The sequence below is a fragment of the Balaenoptera borealis genome (assembly GCF_965194805.1).
Source record: "Balaenoptera borealis genome assembly, chromosome: 8".
NCBI lineage: Eukaryota > Metazoa > Chordata > Mammalia > Artiodactyla > Balaenopteridae > Balaenoptera > Balaenoptera borealis.
Window position 1 is genome coordinate 11367048 of NC_138865.1, and position 21862 is coordinate 11388909.

The 21862-nt window shown below is 46.8% G+C and overlaps 1 protein-coding gene across 7 annotated transcripts in view; it reads right to left on the reverse strand.

Annotated features, from left to right (window-relative positions):
• PTK2B (protein tyrosine kinase 2 beta) overlaps positions 1-21862 on the reverse strand; it is a 139629-nt gene that overhangs the window by 20858 nt on the left and 96909 nt on the right. For 5 of the 7 annotated variants that reach the window (XM_082402767.1, XM_082402769.1, XM_082402771.1 and 2 more), the window contains 12 exons: positions 15440-15618; positions 14819-14906; positions 13550-13629; positions 5094-5156; positions 4835-4889; positions 4249-4389; positions 3743-3817; positions 3036-3137; positions 2156-2291; positions 1588-1627; positions 1112-1158; positions 154-204 (listed from right to left, as the gene is read on the reverse strand). In XM_082402767.1, coding sequence (XP_082258893.1) covers positions 154-204; positions 1112-1158; positions 1588-1627; positions 2156-2291; positions 3036-3137; positions 3743-3817; positions 4249-4389; positions 4835-4889; positions 5094-5156; positions 13550-13629; positions 14819-14906; positions 15440-15618 — 1057 coding nt within the window. The remainder of the gene's footprint in view (positions 1-153; positions 205-1111; positions 1159-1587; positions 1628-2155; positions 2292-3035; positions 3138-3742; positions 3818-4248; positions 4390-4834; positions 4890-5093; positions 5157-13549; positions 13630-14818; positions 14907-15439; positions 15619-21862) is intronic. The other 2 variants (XM_082402772.1, XM_082402770.1) reach the window with 1 other exon arrangement.

The window sequence follows — 21862 nt, forward strand, 5'->3', positions numbered from 1 at the left end:
CTCAGCTTTGTCCTTGTCTGAGGCACACGTGGGAGAGGACAAAGGAAGGAAAGAAAGTCCCCCTTTGGTGTCACATGTGTCCCCAAATGTCACTTGCCAGGGCCCTGGCTGTGGTTGACGTTCAGGGGTGGGGTGGGGCGGTCAGGGATCTACCTCCTGGTCTTCGCAGGGTCTCGTCGGGAATCTCTGCATAGATGTCTGATTCTGGAATGACAGAAGGAGGACACCCCATGGGCAAGATGCTTCAGGGGGCACCACCAGGAACCAGGTGTGGGGCTCCCCCGTGCAGGTCAGTGGAACCAAGCTGACATCACCGGGAGGGGCGTGGGGAGGAGCCAGACAAGAACTGGGCTCCTGTCCTGCATTTCAGAGTGGCCACAGGGCCCAGGGACCTCGGCCTGAGTCCTTGCTCACTGCTGCTCGCGGCTGTTATTTGGGGCAAGTTGGTTCGTCTCCTTTAATCTGTTTCCCTTTCTGTGAAATGAATGTTTCTGGGGAATGCAAAGATTAAATAAAATCATACCTATTATGTATTTAATGCTGTCATGAACTGAATGTTGTGTCCCCCCCCCCCACCAAATGCTTATGTTGAAGCTCTGATCCCCAGTGTGATGGTATTTGGAGCTGGGGCCTTTGGGGGGTGATTAGGTTTAGATGAGGTCATGAGGGTGGAGCCCCCATGATGGCATTAGTGTCCTTAGAAGAAGAGGAAGAGAGACCAGATCTCTCCATCTCTCCACCATGTGAGGACACACAGAAGGTGGCTGTCTGCAAGCCAGGAAGAGAGCCCTCACCAGGACCCAGCCATGCTGGCACCTTGACCTTAGACTTCCAGCCTCCAGAGCTGCGAGAAATCAGTATCTGTTGTTTAAGCTCCTGGGCCAGTGGTTTTTGTTTTGGAGACTGAGCTGACCAAGACAAACATGGTGCCCCGTACTAGCTGCCCAACATAGGTTAACTGTTATGATTAATGATATTTTAAGCCATCATTGAGCAGTCATGGGGGAAGTTCATTTTTCTGCAACTTTGAGGGAATACTTGATGATGTCACAGGAGCAGGCAGAAGAGAGGCTCTGGGCGCAGGCAGAGGACACCAGATGGGCAGGCTTACCTATGCTGCAGCTTTCTGAGAGATGGGGTCGCCGAGCCTCCAGGTTTCTATAGGGGAAGATGGGAGGGCAGGGGCCAAGTGAGCTCAGAGCCTGGCAATGCTCCCCCAGGGCAGCCTCAGCCCCCTCTCTCCCACCCACCCTGCCTGGAGAAGCAGCCTGTCCTTATGGCAATAACCTGGGAGCACGGCCCAGGCAGCCAGGGGGCAGGAGAGAGGGAACAGCAACAATACCACCCCCTCCCCCCACTAAAGATGATGCCAAGTGGCATTAGGACACAGGGATATCCCTGCATGAATTTTCTGGGAGAAATTTACTGGTGAAAAATCACCACTTGTGAAATGCTGGGGTTCCAGCATTTTCTCCTGGGGCCCAGAAACCAGAAACCATGGCGGGGAGGCTCCCTGTTTGTTCTGCCTTTCCTGGGAGGACACAGGCTGAGTGCGGGGCCAGTTCCCCACCTTCCAGGTGTACTCACAGTGTGGGGATCTGGGGCAGGCTGTTCCGCTTCTCACCATCTGGGAAGAGGGGAGGAGGAGAGGGAGCTGGAGTCAGGGACACAGGGTCCTGAGTGCACTGCTCCTAGGGGCCAACACAAGGGACACCCCTCCCGCCTTTCTGTGGCCCCTGAAAGTCGGAGTGGAAGCTGGGTAGGCATCTGGCCTGAATTGGAATCTTTTTAGTAGAAGAAACTGTCAGGCTTCCTCTGCCACTGTCGAGTGTTCCAGCCTGACCCCTGCTTTCTGACTCCATCCCCAAAAAGGAGGGACCAGCCATGTTCCGGCAATAGCTTTGATCTTCCCGGGGCTACAAATCCTCTCCTCTAGAAGCCAGCCCCCATGCCGTCCTTGGCCAGCGGGGCCAGGGCTGTAGCCAAGGACCCAGGATGGGACCACGGGGAGCAACCAACAGGGCTGGGTGAGCCCCAATCCCACACCTCCAAAGCCTCTTCATTCACATATTAGTCAATGGTTTAGCTTCTCCCGCTCTGCCTCTGGTGGGGCTTGGCTCAGGTGTGCCGTCATCTGCCCGTTGGTCCAATTTACCTTCAAGTGGAAACACACCTTTCTTGGCTCGAATGATGAGAGAGCCTTTGTGCTCCCCCTGCAGCCGGCAGTAACCGTCTACGAGGTCAGCCATGTTCTCGGCCTCTGCCAGAGAGGAGGTTTTGATGGACAAGGACTGCAGGGAAGAGACCAGCCAAGGATGAGACCCCAGAGCCTTGGCTAGAGTCTACCCCAAGGGACTGGAGAAGAAACTGCAGGACTCTGTTGCCCACCCCCGGCCTCGACGCCATCAGCCCCTCTCCTGGGGCTCAGCTTGCATTTCCCACCGCCGCCAGAGGGCGCTCTCATCACCTCTCCCAACTGACCACCCTACACTCTAGGAAGGCAGTTCCAGGTTGGCTTATTCTGGTCCTTCAGGGCATAGCACATGCCTTGTACCTAGGAGGCGCTCAGTATGCAAGAGCAGAAACTGAGAGAAGGGAAGAGGGAAGGAGTGGGGCAGGGGACAGACGGATGAAAGGAGAGATAGACAAACTGTTCACAGCCTGAGGTCTCTCTGATTCTCCCACCCACAGAAAGCCCTGGGGCCCCAAGGCCTTGATTCTGAGTCATTGTCACTTGTTCAAAGTTAGACCTCTGACCCATACCTTGATTTCTGATCACTTTACCCCCGCTCCCCGCTCCCCCCCCCCCCAATCTCCTACAACTTCTTTCTTGACATTTTTAACAATAACGTTGCTTCCTGAGATAGTTTCTTTAATTTATCATCATCCTGCTACCTCGTCTAAGAACTAGGTGCCATTCTCTTAACAAGATCTCAGCAGTCAGGGAAGCCCCGGCCAGGCTGGCCTGAGCAGGAGCTCCCAGCCTGCAGCCGTTCCCAATGTTTCCAAGCTTCTGGGTGCCCAGAGATGCTCACCTGGGGGGCGCCTTCAATGCCTAGCTGCAGTACCGCCTGGCCCTCCTCCAGCGGGAGGCACCTGATGGACTTGATCTGCTTGAACTCGGCCAGGCAGGTGGGCTGTGGGAAAGGAGGAGGTCCTTCAGACCATCCCATTCCTGGGATCAGGCCATGCAGATTGGTCATTATGGTGTGGGGATGGGGCCCAAGAAAGAACTGAGAACTGGAGTCTCTCAGAGGGATGAAGAGGGAATCAACGATGATTAAGGAGGATCATCTAGCCCAAGCCCCTTGCAGAAGAAAACAATTAGCCTGGAGAGAGCCAGGGCTTGCCCAAGGTCATACGCCAAGTTGGTGGTAGAGCCAGGGCTGGACCCAGGCCTTCTGACTCCCGGGGGCATGATTACCCCATTTTGCCATTGAAAGAGCAACTCTTTCATCTGAGCCAGAAGAACAATAGTAGTGTCCTTCCCTCTTCCCCTCCCCCCTAAACCACCCCTGCCCCCCTCCTCTGTGCAGGGGACAGTCACAGGGATGTAAAGAACCATCTGCCCCATGCTGTTATCCCAAACACCCTCTCCACAGCTACTGATAACCAAGGGCCTCTGTGCTCTCAGCAATGGGGGAGGAAGAACCGATGGGGCAGGCCAGGGTACAAGGCAGCAGAAAGGGGAAGACGGCTCTGCCTGGGGCTGGGTGGGGCCTGCCCCCCCACCTGTCTCTACCTTTGCATCTTGACTTGTCAGCTGGCGGATGCCTTTAGGACCAATGACCAGGTCCACAGTAATGTTCCATCCTTGCTGGAATCAAAGGAGAGATGGGCTGTTGCCCCAGCTCTGCCCGCCCATATTTCAGAAATCTGAAAACAGCTCACTAAGCTAGACACGCGCCATTGTCTCCCGGGCCCTCCAGCTCCTTCCATCCTAACCGCACCCCGCCATACAGATTACCCGCCTCCCAGCACCCTGCCAGCACTGCCCACCTCCCAGAGCTGGAGCCAAGATTTCAGTTCCCTTCGTCAGGCAAGTGGCTTAGCGTTAGTTGCATTTTCGGATACATTAGGGAGGCCCTGATGCTACAGAACTTACAAGCAAGCAAAGCCTCTTCTCGGCACGTCCTGTGCCCCCCTCCCCCCTCCCCCCACCCCCCCCACCGAGTTGCCCTCATGGCCCCCTAGCCTGAGAGGCCTGGAATTCAGGTCAGGGAGAGAATAAAGAGAGGGTGGCATTACAATGAGTTCACAGCGATAGGTCTCCTGGTCGATGCTGGCAAAGCCTGCAAGGGTGTTGAAGAACTTCATGACGCACTCCTCCTCCCGGAGCGAGGCATACTGCTGGAACGTCTGCTGGATCATCTTTCGGAATTGCTTGGGCTGGGGGAGAGGGCCAGGGGTGAGCGGGGCCTGATTCCTTCCCTTACGATCTCATCACAAGCCTGCCTGCTGCTGTAGGATGGTCCCCAGGCCTCTGCCACGAGGGCAGTGGTAATGTCTTACCTAAAGTGCACATCTGTTGTCTCAAGGGAGCTCACCATGGCCCGGCCCTGGGAGGGAGGCAGGGGAGATGGCATCCCCAGTGCTCAGGACACGAAGCTAATTGGCCTCTGATGTGGAACTAGAGCCAGGTTTCTTGATTCCCAGCCACAGAAAGGGCCCGCTGGGTGCATGGAGCGGTCCTATGTCCAGATGGCCCAAGGCAGTGCAGACCCCTGGCTTCCCTGACTACCTCCAGCCCCATCCCTTTAGCTCTAGTCCTAGGGGGACACAAAGGAGACACACAGGGAGCCTTTCTGAGCTCCTCACCCACTGGTTTCCTCACCTTTAAGTTCTCCTGCATCTGCTTTGGGAAAAACAGGTCCAGCCCCACTTCTTTCCTGAAAGAAGGGGGAGGAAAGCAGCATTTGATTCCCCTTCATCCCCAACCCAGGACTTCTGGGCAATCAGGGAAAGGCGAGAGGACCAGGGAGACAGGTCCTTCCTGGCTGTGGTCTGGGGATGAGGGGGCGTATGGGGTGGCAGGAAGAGCAGGGCAGGAGGAAAGGAAGGGAGGAGAGGCTGGGGCCGGTCCCAGGACTTACTCCAGGAGCTCGAAGTTGGATTTTTTGTCCAGTGCGTTGTGGGGCATGTCCTTGAAGAACCGCCTGGAGAGAGAGAAGCCAGGGAGAGGCTGATGGCTGGGGAACGGGGCCATCAGAGCCGGGTCACCCAATGCCCACACGTTGGCCTAGAAGCCCCCTCCCCTGCCCAATGTGGGAACCACTGGGAGGGAAAAGTTAGGAGAGTCGAAAAATTCGATATTTAGAAAACCATGAAGAAAAGGAAAACCCACAAATTTCCTTCCTAGAAAAGACTCCAGCTGTGCTCTGGGGGGCCCAGATCTGGGACTACACAGTTGTTGGGCAGAGGAAGAAGATGGTGCTTCTACCAGTGGCCTCTAAAAATAAATGACCCAAGGCTGCCAACACTTGACCTATCAGCTAAGGAACACCTACCTCCACCTTTAGGCTTTGGGTTCCCTTTGTGATTTCCTTTTCCCTCATTTGCTATCTCTGTATATGTGTGTATGTAAATAATTGTTAAATGTATTAATAGTACACAGGAAAACTTTAGAATTTATGGAACAGAAGATGAAAATAAAAATAATCCATAATCCTGCCACCAGGGGTGACATCTATTAGTTTGTTATACATATTCTTTAAGTCCCATTTTCTCTTAAAAATGTATGTCTTGATGAAGATTTTTTTATGTATTATGTATTTATAACAATTAAGTGGAGATCAAATAGCCAATGTCCCCATTTGTGTTATCCTCCCTTCCCTGCTTGGATCACTGTGTCTAGTAATTTCTTCAACCGTTGCAGACATTGTCCCACTCTTGATTGTACATTAGAGTAACTCAGTGTTACTTTAACCCGGGTGTCCTTGTGCACATCTGGGAATAGTTTTAAGCTACAGATACCATAAGCAGAGAGGGGCAAGCAACTTATGATTCAAAAGCAATAAATTTACATAATTCACAGTGTTTAGAAACGAGTAAGGTTAGATCCTCACCTCGTACTTTATTCTAAATATTTATTCTAGATGGATTAAAGGGGGAAATGTTAATAATGAAACTATTTTAAAACTAGAAGAAAAGCTAGGGAAATATTCCCAAATCATGGGATTGAGAAGAATATCTAAAGCATGAAATCACAGAAGAGAGCTCCAATAAAAACTTAAAACATGTAGTGCTATGTCCTTAACAATATTTAATAAATGGTATTTTTGAATATATTGTCAATCAAGATAAGTAGTTATCTTTTAATAATTATGGTCTCAATTTTAGAGAAAAAAATGCATTGGAAAAAACCTGACTGGATCTACCCTGCTAATGGAGGTTATCTCTGGTTAATGAAATTTCAAATGATTTTAGTCATTTTTTCCCCCCTTTCTACATGTCCCAAGTACTCCACATTGAACAGGTATTACCCTTTTTACCTGAAAAAAATGTAAGGCAGTGAGATTAGTCAAACCATCGTAATGCACGAGTTTTCTGGGTTCACTCCCTGCTGAGATGGCATCCTCTACACGTTTCCCCTATGTAGAAAGTTCTTCTTTCCTTTCCCGTCCTCTCACTAGGACCCTGGAGCTACGGAGACTAACTTTAATCCTTTCTTAGATGCCATATATTTGAAGGCAATTCTTTTATCATCACTTCGCTCTTCATTATGGTCCGCTCTCTTCTTACAGCCCCCAACACACACAGACGCACGCGCACACATACACACATGCACACACGTGCGTGCACGCACGCACACACTCACACACCAAGGCATTGTCTTCAATTACTTCAACCGCTTCACTCAGATGACAAAAAGTGATGCAAAGTAAAAATGAGAAAGAAAAATTGGCTCTGTGGTGAGAGGGGCACAGGAAGACAAGTGGTTCTTTCCAGTTGGGGCAGGGCCAATTATTTCAAATGCCAGCAGTTGGAATGGAGGGAAAGCAAAAGATAAAAAGTTTCATATAAAATTTCTCTTATAGAATCAAAGATGAGTACATTAAAATGAGTTTCAAGGAGTAATAATATTTAATGACAGCTCAGTAAATATTATTGAATTATATTTCACAATATTGAAATGTATTTCTAGTCTATCTCCTTCTAAGAAAAGATGCAAGGATACAGTTTTTTTTTTTTTTTTCTTTTTTTGTTGCTGTTGTTCTTTTTGGGGTTTTTTTGGCTGTGTTGTGCGGCATGCAGCATCTCAGTTCCCCGACCAGGGATGGAACCCGTGCCCCCTGCATTGGGAGCCCAGAGTCTTAACCACTGGACCACCAGGGAAGTCCCTAAGATACAGTTTTAAAACATATTTAAACAAAATAGAGTTAGAAAGAAATCAGGCAATGAGGTAAATGAGATAAAAAAATGTGCCAACCTGTGGCTTGGGGTGGCTGTCCTGGCAGCCAGGGTAGTGGACAGAAAACCCCACCAAGTGCTTAGTTCATCAGGAGATAATATTAATCATAAAACAAGGACTGCATTTCGTAAATTAAAAAGTTCGAAAAACCACTGATTGAAAGAAAACTAATAGACGTAACATTCATTTTACCAAAAAAATGTGAAGCCAATTTCATGGTTTTTTCCCTCCTGCTGCAATTTTGGTAAATACCAGTCATATAACATTAAAGCACAATTCAGTAAATGTGAGAGTAGGAGGGCCTGACTAAATGTGGTCTGAGTGTATGACCTTCCAATGGTCTAATTCAGTGGTTTTCAACCAGAGGCAATTTTGCTCCCTCTCCCCAGCCTGGAAACATTTGTCAATGTCTGGAGATCTTTTTTCAGTCACAGCTGGTTGGGATGAGGGGTGGTCCTACCAGCATCTAGTGTGTAAAAGCCAGGGATGCAGCTAAATATACTACAATGCATAGGATGGCCCCTACAACAAGGAATTATCCAGCCCCAAATGTCCTTCTTGCTGAGGCTGGGAACCCCTGGGAACCTGATCCAAGGGGAGAACTTGGGAAACTAGAAAGAGTGGCTCTTCCCTAACCCCACTTCTTGCTACCGGGTGCCTGACAGAGCGGGACTGCAGATGCTGGAGGTGTGTTCTAGCTGAGTAAGGGCAGATCTGCACTCTGGAAATCAGACAGCAGGTGAGCAGGGATGACATTCAGTTATAGGGCATGAGGAACTTATCCAGGGTTCTCCCCTGGATGGAAGATCATTTTCCTCCTACTTCCACCTGAAGGCACTTGCAGTTAAGATCCAAAATTTCCAGTCAATCACGGCAGCTTTACAAAGTTTTCTGAGCCAGTGTTCCCTGCGGCTCTCCGCATTCATAGGAAAGCTCAGAGCACGCCTGTGCGGCTTCCACGACAGGCAGCACAGACACCCGCATTTCCTCCTGGGGTGAGTGAGCTGCAAAATGTACTCCCAGGTAACTGAACGAATTGGCTTGCTGCACGCAATTATGTAACTCTAACAGAATAAATGTTAGCACGTGTCCACCAGAGAAGAGGAATTGAGATCTTTCAGGGTTATCCATTCATTCAAATACATACTGTGCTCTCATCGTGTGCCAGGTGAAGGCGGCACCAACCCTGAGTTCCAAGGTTTGATAGATTTCAGACTAGCGGATGTGAACCACTCGGTGCCTGCCGCATAAGTATGGCAGATCCCTGCAGGGTAGGATGGGTGGGGAGGGCATAGGGAAGGGGAAGGTTTCGAGGTGGAGAGACCCTTGAGGTGGCTCTGCAGGAAGAGCCCAGGGCCACATTGCTTATTGCCAACATTTCACAGGTGTGCTCTGAGGTTTTCTATGAATGTAGAGGGCAAGTGGGCAACCCTGGCTCAGTGCATTTTCTAAAGCTGCCAGAACAAGGAATAGTTTATCAGGCTGAAAAGGGGTACCAGGCGAGTATTCCAGACAGAGGGGATGCACTACCCACGGAGGGGGTGACATCTGCTTCCCAGTCCCAGGTGACAGTGGTCTGTTAATATCACTCCTGGTTTACAATAACGAATGAATGAATGAATGAGTTTTGAGACTAGGGATGGATGAAAGAATTCTGAGGACTGGGGTATTTAAATAAGTCTTAGTAAAAAAAAAAAAATTGGGGTTGGCTAAATGGAAAGGTGAACAAATTTGGAAATGAACACCAAGGAATTAAAAAGCATGAAAAATAATAGCAATTTTAGAATGATTAAGGAGGTGGTGAGTGGAAAAATTTTTTATTAGGAAAAAGGAAGATAACACATCTACACCATCCCAATCTCTAGAAATCCAGCTTACTGCCTATATCACTGATGGCCCTTCTCTCATGCACTAAAGATCATTTATTGTGTAACTTTGGACAAAGGTGCCCAGTCACTCAAGTGTGCTGTGATCTGTGTCCCTAATGTTTGGATCATTTGAACATCACTGGGATGTCCGGGAGAAGCAGTCACCACCCCTCATCAGATGTACCCTCTCGCCTGAGACTGATCTTCCCAATCCTCTGTGCTGAGCCCCGTCTCAGCTGCTGTCAGCGATCCCCAACCCGCCCTGACTGCCATCCTTGAATGAGGCTGCACCTGCTAGGAGTACCCTCTAGTGCCTGGCTGGTTCTCCGCAGCCTGGGCCGCCACTGTGACTGGCAAACACCAGGTGGGCAGCAGGGCCTCTGGGCTGGCACAGGTCCCTGACTGATACTCAGGTAAGGACAGCAGAAAGTAAAGAAAAGCAACAGAAATATTAACTCACCCCCAACATTTATAAATCAACTATGAGATAAAATGCCTTTTGAAACAAGCTGAGTGTTCTTTCTCTAATCTTTACTTATTATCCGTTACTACCTAACTACTGTTGGGTTACACATTCACTCTGAGTTTTTAGGTCAGAGTGTTCTGGGGCTCTGCTGGGAGTGGACAATAGTCCTGGATGTCTCTGGTGAGGGGGAGGCTATTTGGTTCCTCAAACTGGGAGGGTACTCTAGCATGTGGGCCATGAATTTCACACTTTAATTCATAGGGGGATATTTAGAGAAAATATTTGGCATTTATAAAGCACTTCCAGTAAATCAACAAAAAAAATTAATTAAGTATGATTCCAACTATATGACATTCTGGAAAAGGCCAAATATAACGACAGTAAAAGTGGTTTTCAGGGGTTGGGAGGGGAGGGAGGGAGGAATAGGGAGCACAGGGGATTTTTAGGGCAGTGAAACTGTTCTTTAAGATACCGTAATGGTAGATACATTGTCACTGTACACTTGTCAAAACTCACAGAATGTACAATACCAAGAGTGAACCCTAGGGTAAACTATGGGCTTCGAGTAATCATCATGTGTAAATGTAGGTTCATCAGTTGTAACGAATGAACCATGCTGGTGGCGGATGTTGATGGGGACAGGGGTTTATGGGAACTCTCTGTACTCTCCACTCAATTTTGCTGTGAACCTAAAACTGTTCTAAAAAATAAAGTCAACTAAAGTAAATAAACAACAAAATAAAGGTAAAGAGAAAAAATTAATTAGTACAAATGATGAATAGCTAGTGAATACTTCTGTCTCTATCACTGTTCTAACTACTTTAAGTATGTTAACTCATTTATTCCTCATAACAACCCTGTAGGGTTGCTACCATTATCATCCTTCCCATTTTACAGATGAAGGAACTGAGGCTCAGAGAGATGAAGTAACTTGCCCAGCAAGTGGAAGACCCAGGATGCAAATTCAGGCAGCCCAGCTTCAGACCCTTTGCTCTTCATCATTATGCCCAATGGCTCCTCGCTACGAATTGAGTCCATTGAGGATTCATCTTGGTAATCTCATATCTTGTGCATATACCATACTTCTTGTTTAAGCTAGGAAAGAATACATTTTTTTTTTCTGGAGACACTATATTATCAGTAGGCAGGTGACACAACAATGTTAATAGGACTTTTGCCCATGATCTGTAGGTAGACTGCACTCTGGAACCTTTTCAGGAAAAAAAATCACAGCCTTGGAAAATTCTGCATTATGGCCTGATTTTCAGAAGTGTATCTGTCTCTCTTGGTGAGAAATAGTCATAACTTGACTTTAAAATAGTCCTTGATAACGGATAGCTTTGTATTCAACTTTAAAAATTATAGGCTTGAAAATCTATGAAGTTTACAAAATAGGTGTTTTCCATATCCTTTCCCGAATATATAAGTTGTATCTCAAAGGTCAGCCCATAAGAATAGGAACATTTATCTGACTCTGCTCATCAGGCTAGGGGAGATGTGAAATAATACATCCCTGTCGTAAAACAAGCATGCGTTTTGGAATAATCCTGAGTTGATAAGATAGCCAACACCAAGAGACTATCCATTCCTTGTAAGACTATAAATGGAGCTACGTCAGTTGTCGCGCTTTGTCCTCCAGTGTATTTAGCCCAGTGCCTGGTGCTAAATAATAATAGTCATTATTATTACAACCAATAATAGTTTGGGAGTGATTCGAGGAAAGAAGAACATGAACTAGAATGCTCACGGGTCTTCTCTACGCTGCTATTTTACTACTAAGTGATGATATTTTGATAGTGACTTCAGTGATCAGAGTCTCAAAGTGACACTGGAGTTCTGGGTATGAGATCCACAAACAAAAAGGTAAAGGTGGGCTTTTCTGAGTTGTCTAATTTCAGAGGAGAAGATAGGCGTGTGTAAGTTGCAATGCTGTGATGGTCTTGGAAGGCATAAATGGCACACGTAATAAGGTAAACTTTGCGGAGAGCCCCCGAACCAGCAGCACGCAACTCCCAGGACCACTGCCAACTGCGGCGAGGTGGTCTGTCTTCCAGCTGGCATCAGGGGTGCAGACTTCCTCTGTGCAGGGGACCCTTTGCTCCCTGGCTTGCTGAGACAGCCACCAAGCAGGAAAGCAAGGAGGAGCCCTCTGAGGCTGTCCTTGACCTATTCTGTCACAGATGCCAACAGTTTCAGAAGCCCCCCTTCCCATCCTACGGCTCTCCCTGGGGGACACCTCAGCACTCTCTCTGATACCCAGGATGGGAGCCAGAATTCCTCGATGCCCCCCAACTTAGCAGAAGCAGCAGCAGAGTCCTATTCTCTACAGCTTTAAGGTCACAGATAGGGCAAGACTCACCCTGGAACCGTCACCTCATACGAGGCTGTCTCTAAATCATCCGGAGGACTTGTCAAAAACGCATGTCCTGGGACTTCCCTGGTGGCGCAGTGGTTAAGAATCTGCCTGCCAACGCAGGGGACACGGGTTCGAGCCCTGGTCCGGGAAGATCCCACATGCTGAGGAGCAACTAAGCCCGTGCGCCACAACTACTGAGCCTGTGCTCTAGAACCCGCGAGCCACAACTACTGAGCCCGCATGCCACAACTACTGAAGCCCGCATGCTTAGAGCCTGCGCTCCGCAACAAGAGAAGCCACCACAATGAAAAGCCCGCGCGCAGCAACGAAGACCCAACGCAGCCAAATAAATAAATAAATGAATGAATGAATGAATAAATAAATAAATTAAATAAATTAAATTTTTTAAAAAAGCACATCTACTAAACCAGAGTTTCCAAGGGTGGGGTTAGGGAATCTCTAATTTAATGAGCTCCCAGATGATTATGATCTGCAACCAGATTTCAGAACCACTGTTCTAGGACAGACAAGGAGTACAGAAAAGGTGATGAGAGGGCAGAATGGGTCATGGATACTGGTGGATGGTGAAAGTGAATGGTGCTGCTTTGGTTGAGAAAGTGCTAGAGCACGGTCTTAACATCCTCCCCCTCTGCCCCCAGTGCTCCCAACAGTTAAGAATAAGGTTTATTTCTTAGACTGTCATTCAAAGTCTTCCACCATCGACCCCAACTCACCTCCCTAAGTTCATCTCCCACGGTCCTCCAGTCTGCTCTTTTCCTGCCACTGGTCCCTGAGCCCAGAATGCACCCTCCCCCACCTCCCAGTTCCCCCCAGTATCTACCGATGGAAATCGTTCTCTTGCTTCCTGGACCAGTTCACATCCCCTCTTCCTGATGTCCTCGGGCAGGATTACTGGCTCCTATATGTATGTCTATTTGGTGCTTATTTCATTCTGCTGTATTATGATCAATTGTAGACACACTTGTCACCTCCCAAACACTGTAAGTTTACGGGCCTCCCCGGATGATTTACTAACTTTGTCCATATCTATTAGCACCTACTGGAGCTGGGGGTACAGCAGTGAATGATACAGATGGAATCCCAGCATTCGAATATCTCCCAGAAACTTGCCTAGTGCTCAAAGAAACGTTTACTGGATCACTTGGATGGCAGGTACACTGAAGCAGCAGGCAAACTGGAGGCAAGAGCAGTGGCAGCCAAAGGAAGATAAGGGACACCGACCGCAGAGGGAGCTGGCACCTCTCTCCCAACGACCAGACGCTGAGCACCTCGGGGCCTTACCCTCTGTCGGCCACAACTCATCCCTTTCCAGCTCTCACATACCCACTCTTGCTTCCCACACTGGAGGAAAGTCCAAGCTGGCCAAGAGCCCAGTACAGGAGGGGAGGTGCAGGCACGCACTCTGGAGAGGCCTTGAGGCCACATACCTGAGCTCCAGACAGCCCAGCTGCAGGGCCATGCCCTCGCTGACCTTGCTGGCATAGTGTTGCATGTAGTCATTGCGGAGCTGGCAGGGAGAAAGGCCAAAGTTCAGACTCCCGCCCTTGTTCCCTGCTGCCCTGAGATGAGCAGGGCCCCAGGAGATGGTGGGTGCTTTGAACACCATCCTGCCGCCCTGAGCTACCTCTCACCCCCTCCCCCAGCTATGCACAAATGCGTAGCAGGAGATAAATAGCAGGAAGGGGAGACTCAGGAAGAGCCCTGGGCAGTGGTGATCCCCCACAGGCTGAGGCCCTCGAGTTTCTGAAGCACTTTCACGGCACATTCTTTCATGGATCCACGAGGCAGGAAGTTCAGGCTCCCCTCCCCCACTCCTCATTTTGGAGATAAGGATGCTGGGGATTTGGGGAGGACTCAGTAATTTATCCAAAGCCTTGTTGGTAAGTGGTGACAGATGTCATCCACTGTAGAAGAAAAGTCTGGCTTGGTCTCTAGGGAACCAGGAGGGAGGTGTAGGAGGGGGCTAAGGCCAGGCAGAAAACAACGAGGGCAACTCCCTGTACCCGGCACTCACTCCCTGCCGGGTCCCGTTCTGGGCACGTCACGTGCATCATAGCCAGGGGTGTGGTGAGCAGCTCTAAACAGCTCATGGAAGCCAGTTATTAAGTTTTCCAAAATCTCGCAAGCTGGTTGAAATATTGGTAGTTTGAAATAGACCACGATGGGAGTATTTACACCATGGAAATTGGCAAGTGCTACAAATCAGAGAGCTGGTTTACCAGCACACTGCTAATGCTATCATTAGGCCTTCACATGAGCCCTGTAAAGTAGGTATTCTTACTATCATCCCAATTTTACAGAAGAAGAAACAGCCTCGTGCAGGTAAATTAAGTCCCGAGGGATACCGGGTTAGGAAGCGGTACAGCTGGGTAGATACCAGGTGTGTCAGACGGCCGAGCCTGTGTGCTAAGACTATTGCCTCCTCTTTGGACCTGCTCTGCCTGCTTCCCCAGCCAGGTCTCCTGGGCACTAGGAAAAGCCACTAGGAAAGCCCAAGAGAGGCTGTGCCTACGGGGTGGGGTTAGCCAACCCTTAGCTGTGAGGGAAGCAGGGTTGGACAGCTGACCAGGGACCAAGGAATGTCCCCGAGAGAAGTTTCCTGGAATGGGACCTCCAAAATCTAAGCTTTGTCTTTCCATCTCCCCAGGAGAAGATGGTCATATGACCATGGGGACCACAAGATAAAATACTTTTACCTGTTGGTAAAAATAAAGCAGTGTGGTCCTGTCTTCTTTCAGGCTCTCCATGAAGTCCTCTGGCAGGTAGCGGATTTGAAGGTCATACCTGGGACAGGAAATTCAGACTCTCTGGTTGACATAGGCAAGCTGGTCATACCAGGGGCTGCCCGTGGAGCTCCTGGCCTCCCATTCAGGACTTGCTCCTCTTTCCTTCCTCTGTGTTTGGTTGGAGGACCATGAAGGACAGAGGGGTGGCTGGCCAGCGCATGGTGGTCAGTGCTGGTCCTGACTCTCCATCTTCTCCCTCTGATGGCAGCTGTTTACCTTAGGTTCACAGACCAGCCCTTGGCCTGGCTCTCCCTCTTCCCTGCACTTCTGTTCTTCCTTCTCCATAGTGCCAATGGCATCCTGTTTAGGGCTGTGCCTAGATATCTGTCTTGGGATGTTCTGTGAGCCCATATTAGCTCTTAGCAAACACATGCATTGGACGCTGCAGAAGGACCAACTTAAAATGCCACTGCGATGTTCTAGAATATTCTCAGAGGTTGGGAAGTGCTCCAAGAAAGGACCTCCCAGGGTCTCCCCACTCCTCACTTACCGCCCCCCCCCCCATTTAGGAGCACAGGGCTCCTCTCCTACCTCCACTCAGCTTCCATGTGTAGACACTCGTACTTGTCCTGCACCTCGCCCACCGTCATCTGCGGGTGCAGCCAGTGGATCTCATCCGACTTCATGTGCTTCAGCCTCAGCCCGTAGCAGTCCGCCAGCTGGATGTTGGGCCCGATCCGCCCGCTCAGCAGGATGGAGGTGATGACCTCCTACAGAGGAGAAGAGAGGGGGCATGACTCAGGGGTGCCCCTGCTAGGCCCCCACAGTCCTCATGCAGGCCCTGGAGGTGTGATTCTCTAGGGTGGGATTCCGACTTAACGTTTTATTCATCACTGATTCGCTAGCACTTAGTGCAAGGCGTGGTACACAGTAGGCTCTACGTGATGAATGGGCAAGTTGGCAAAATGACACAGAGATGGAGGAACTGAGAGGAGACAGGAGAAGCCAAGGGGAAAATGCAGTGAGGCAAAGAACATGGATTCTGTGCTTCTGTATTTCATTCCAACCAAACCAATCAAACCAAGCATCCGCTGTGTAAGAAGGACCCTCTGAATGGTTCCCAATTCAGCCAGCATTACTGAGCGTCTGCAGTAGGCACTTCTGGGCACCGTGCATGCATTGTTTCATTGAATCTGTGCAACACAGGGGAGCAGGTGTCACATCCCCATTCGGCGGATGAGGAAACTGAGGGAGGTCACACAGCTCATGGAATTAAGCTGGGATCTTGAACCCTGAGCCACTGGACTCTGAGGACTTGTACTAGACCAAGCTGCTTAATGGGAAGGTGGGCTGGGCAAGATAGAAGGACAGGACTTGCATTAAAGATTAAATGGCACAATTCCCACACAAGAAGCATGGCCACTGGAAATAGAGTGTTGACAAGAAATTAGGTGCTCTCCCTATTCCTGCTTTCTTGACCAGAAGCCAACCTGCCCCACAACCTGATGCCATAGCTTCCTGGCCTAGAGCCAGAGCTGGATTAAGAGGGGATCCACTGGCAGCTGCCTGGAAACCCATCATCTATAAGGTCCCGTCTAGTTCTGAAATCACATTGGTTTCACTTTAACTCAGGTTTCTCATGTGGTTCCATGCGTAACTGGTGAATCAAGCCCACTCCTGATGGAGCAAAAAGTACCCTCAAAGGCAAATTTAAAAACTCACAAGCACTGTCTAATCTCTGTTGAGTACCTTTGCAACGCATGCCACCTAGCCTATATACAACCAGCCCGAAGGCAGAACAATGCAGGGTGGGTTGCTGTCTGATCAGGAAGAACAGTGACCCCAGATTATTTAAATTTTATGTTTTTGTTACATCTCCCAAGAAGTTGTCTAATGTAGTAAATCAAATATAATCAATTCCTTAATTGGAACAAAAAGAAAGGTATACCATTTTTCTTAGAAGAAAATCAGTTTCTTCTTATTTTCACTAATAAAATGTCCAACTAATATTTAAAAAATACTGTTTTGAAAGAACACCAAATTCTTCTTCAGCCTGTGCACCCACATGTCTTAGTCCAGTTCTGCCTCCTGTCAGCCCTCTTTAACTCCATGGAGTTGTGAAGCTAAAAGACTCTAAGCTTGAAAAATCCCTTCCCCATTAGGAAAGCAAATGCCCATCAGAGCAGTCAAGTATTGCTCTGAGATGGAAACTGAGGCACAAAATGCAGATGTTAACTGTGGTAACAAATCAGCACAGGAATCAGAACTTCGGTCCTGGAATGAGGAAGAAGGCTGTGATCAATGGTACCTACAGTGAGAGGGACACAGACAAGAGGAAGAGTTCAAGACTGTGAAGTTGACCACTTTGTCATTATTTCCACCCATTTCTCTTGCCACTCACCCTCTGTACTTCTCTGTCCACTTGGCCATCCAGAGCCCCCATGTCAGTTCCATACAGACTCCCAAAGTGGAGTCCCAGGCTCTGGTGTTTTTAAACTTAGAGACTTCCCTACCCAAGTTAAAACTTATATAACTAAAGTCTGATTTCCCCAGAACTGGGACCCCTGTGATTATTGAAAATTTCAAATATACACGAAGAAAACAGAAGTCAGTAGAATAGTATAATAAACCCCCATGTACACATCGCCCAGCTTCAACAATTACTAACATTCAGCCATTCTTGCTTCTTCTACAACACCATCTACTCCCTAACCATCACTCAACTATTATCAATTTTTACAGTTCTTCTTTTACAGTGAAATTTATATTAATTTAAACACGCAAATTTTAGCTATACAATTTGACACATGAATACACCTGTGCAACCCACATACCAATTAAGAGATTTCCAGATCCCCAGAAAGTTCCCTCATATCCCTTTTCAGTCAAACTTCATGCACATTCCCACCTCCAATTCTAGGCAATGATTTTTTTCCTCCCACTTTTACTTAGTTTCGCCTGTTGTAGAACTTCATATAAATGGAATCACTTAGCATATATTATTCATTCCCCTGTTGCTAAATACCTGGGCTATTTCTCATTTTTGGCTATTGTAAATAAAATTACTATGAACATTAATGTACAAGTCTTTTTGTGTATGTATGCTGTCATTTCCTTTGGACAAATACCTAGGAGAGGAATGACTAAGTCAAAGGTAGATAAATGTTTAACTTTATAAGAAATTGCCAAGATTATTCTATTTTATATTTCCACTGTGATATATGAGATTTCCATTACACCACCTCCTTACCAACATTTGGTGTTATATAAGTATTTTTAATATTAGTCATTTTAGTGAGTATGCATAGAATCTCATTGAGCTTTTAATTTGCATTTTCCTGGTGACTAACAATATTGAGCACTTTTTCATCTGCTTATTGACCATTAATATGTCTTCCTTTGTGAAGTACTTGTTTAAATTCTTTGCCCACTTTGTTTCGGTGTGAGTGTGTGTGTGTGTGTGTTTATTGAAGTAGGAGATCCTTATACATTCTAGCTAAAAGTACTTTGTATATGTTTTATGAATATCTTCTCTAGGTCTGTACTGTGCCTGTTATTTATTTCCTTAACAGCATCTTTTGATAAAGTCTCATTTATCAAAATGTTCTTTTATGATTAGTGCTTTTTGCATCCTGTCTAAGAAATTTTTGCCTGCCTCCAAATCATGAAGATATTCTCTTTTCTTTTATAAGCTTCATAGTTTTAACTTTCACCTTTAGCTCTGTGATTGATATTGAATTAACTTTTGTGTATGGTGTGAGGTAGGGGTCAAAATACATTTTTTTCTCTCATAAAGATCTATGGTTATTCAACATTGGTTGTTGACCTTCATTTCCCAACTGAATTATTTTGCTGTCTTTGTCAAAATCAATTGGCCATATAAGTTTAGGTCTATTTCTGGACTCTCAGTTCTGTTCTATTGATCTGTGTCTACACTATGCCAGCACCACGCTGTCTGCATTACTGTAGCTTTCGAGGAGATCTTGAAGTCAAACAGCGTAAGCCTTCCACCATTTCCTCCCCAAGATTATTGTGCTATTCTGGGTCTCTGCATTTCCATATACATTTTGGAATCAGTTTGTCACTTTCTATTTAAAATGTTTGCTGAATTATGATTGAGACTGTGTTACATCTACAGCTTAGCGAGGGAGAATTGGCATCTTAACAGCACTGAGTCTTCCAATCCTCACACATGGTATATCTTTCCACTTATTTTGCTTGTCTTTAATGTTTGCCAGCAATGATTTGTAGTTCCTAGTATATACGTTGTACAGGTCTTTTGTTAAATTTATTCCTAATTTATTCTTTTGTTAAATTTATTTGATACTTCTGTAAATTAAAAAAAAATTAAATTAAAATTTCTATTTTGGTATTCACCCTCTCTGTGGCTCCCTGTTTTCCAGGACTTTCCTCAATCTTCTGGCTACGCTGCCAGCCCCAAGTTCTATCCTCTGACACCTCAAACCTGTAAGGCTGCTGCTTTCTGCCCCTCTAGCCCCTCCCAGATTGGAAAGTGCCATTAGGCAAAAGCCACAAATTTGCAGATTTCGTTCTTTGCAGTTCAGCTCTCAAGAGCAGATTTTCCTTCTGCTTTGCTGTGGTCTCTCTCCAGAATCTTCAAGAGAATTTGATTTTTTATTTTGTCCAGATTTTATCATTATTCTATGTGGGAAGATTAGTCCAGCCAAGCGACACCATTTTTGAAATCTATGTAGTATGTTAATGAACAAATCTGTCTTCTCTGCAGATGGGAAAGGGTTGGGGAGCAGAGAGCTCTCTTCAAGTCACAGGCAGCCATCATGCAACACAGCAATAGCCAGAAGTACAAGCCCTGGTGTCAAACTTCTACAAGTGCTCCATCCACCCACCACCACGTAGCTAGTTTTCCTTGGACAACATATTTAAGCTCTTTGCATTCAGTGTTCTCATCCGTGACATGGAGAAAATAGCAGTATCTATTTTTAATGGTCTTACGAGGATTAAATTAGATAAAACCCCTTAAGACAGAACTTGGCACAAGGTAAACACTCAAAAAACCTTAGCATTATTTTAACACAGCAATCTCTTATAGATTCTGGTGCTTTTGTAAAAACAAAGAAAGATTGGAAATACAAAACAAAACTCTGCTTTCCTCTTCTGCTACCTTTTTATCTCCTTTTCTTTCTTCTTTCCCTTGGAGGTGGTGGTTTGCCCAGGGGTCAAAGTAGTGAGGCTGAGGGGTTGGCAGTGGCTGCAGAGCCAGGAGCGGATCAAAGGAGGAGGTGGGGCCAGGGGTGGAGAGGTCTGGAGTGGTTAGGAAATTGGTTACATACAGGTGGATTGAGCAAAGGAGTCAATATATTGAGGATAATGGGAAATAGGTTTCTTACTGTTGGAGAAAGTATTTGAAATATAGAGAAAGGAAGAATAGAGAGGAACCTTAGGTGAGGAACTGGAATTAAAAGCATTGGTGAGAGAGAGAGAGAGAGAGAGGTTTGTTTACTGAGAAAGCCTAGGACCAATGACACCCTGATAGTCAAGTGCATACCAAGCACCCAGTCTTACTTTCCAAATACCCTTCTCCACTAAATGGATCTAGGGTTCCTTGGAGAAATGGCTGATTCCAGGGCTGGGGCAAAGAAGGTACAAGATGAGCCTGGAATATCTTTTTGTGCTAGAAAAAAGGAAGTGTTTAGAGAATGTTGGGGACATATAACAAGGAAGCAGTATCAGCTTAAAGGGGCTGGCACGGGCCAAGTCTGGGAGAACCTAAGCATTGAAGTCTATAATGGTAGGAATGGATTGCATCCACTGAATAAAATAGAATCTAGGACAGATAGATAAATAAATGGGGGAGAAGAGGATGCTCTTCTTTCCAGGAGATTGCTAACTAGTAAATGTAGAAGGAAGGATGGAAATAGAAAACCACCATTTGGCAACAAACTCAGTGTCGGTTGGTTCATCAATGGATGATAAAGCTGGAGGGTGGAGGTCTGATGATGAATAGGACATTGACACGGTCTTAGTGTATCTCCTTTCAGACACTAATCAAATACAAAGGAAACCCTGGCAGACACAAATGACCAGGTCATCAAAGTTAACATCACCAGCGTTAGAACAAGGTAAACAGGACATGCCTCCCACCTTGATACACTGAGAAGGGTATAGCATCATTTCTGAGATATCCCTGCTAAGAGTTCATGATGAGTCTAGTCATGAGACCTGGGTGAGGGGTCTCCTCAGAGATTGATAGAATAAAAGGCCTGTACTCTTTCAGACTGAGAAACTCTTCCAGATTGGAGGAGACCAAAGAGATATGACAACGCAATGTAATGTGTGTTCCTGGACCAAACAGGAAAAAGAGACATTGTAGGTACAGTTGGTAAAATCTGAATGGGCTCTGTGTTTCGGAGGGTAGAGCTGTTTGCAGCAATGGCGATTTCCTGATCTAGATGGTCGCAGTATAGCTCTGTAGGAGAGTGTCCTTGTGTGGGGAAATAAACACTGGAGTCTTTTCAGTGATGGAGCAGTATTGCTGCAACTTGCTTTCAAATAATTCAGAAAGAGAATAATGATAGTGGGCATATTGTATGTGTGTTTACCAAGAGATAGAGCTACTACATATGGCAAATGATACATCTGAACAATTGGGGAATCTGGGTGAAGGTGATATGGGAGTTCTTTGGACTGTTTTTTCAACTTTTTTTTATAAGTTTGAAATAATTTCAAAATGAAGAGACACTCTGGTGAGGGAGACTCCCAGCCATATGAGAAGTAAAGGCACCATATCAAATGGACAAATAAAATTTTTGCCAGGCTAGATGGGGCTTTTCAGCTTCTCTTCCACTCAGAGCCTCTGAGAGGGGCCTGACTGAATCCAGCTCTTGGCTCTGTGGTTTGTGAAACTCTCCAGGGCATAATTTATGCAAAATTTTTTCTAGTTTTCCTGCTAAAAAGCAACCAATTTCTGTTGTAGGGATGTTGGGATAAGGTTAACTCTAGATCCTTGGGGTGGAAATTCATTAAGAGACTCTT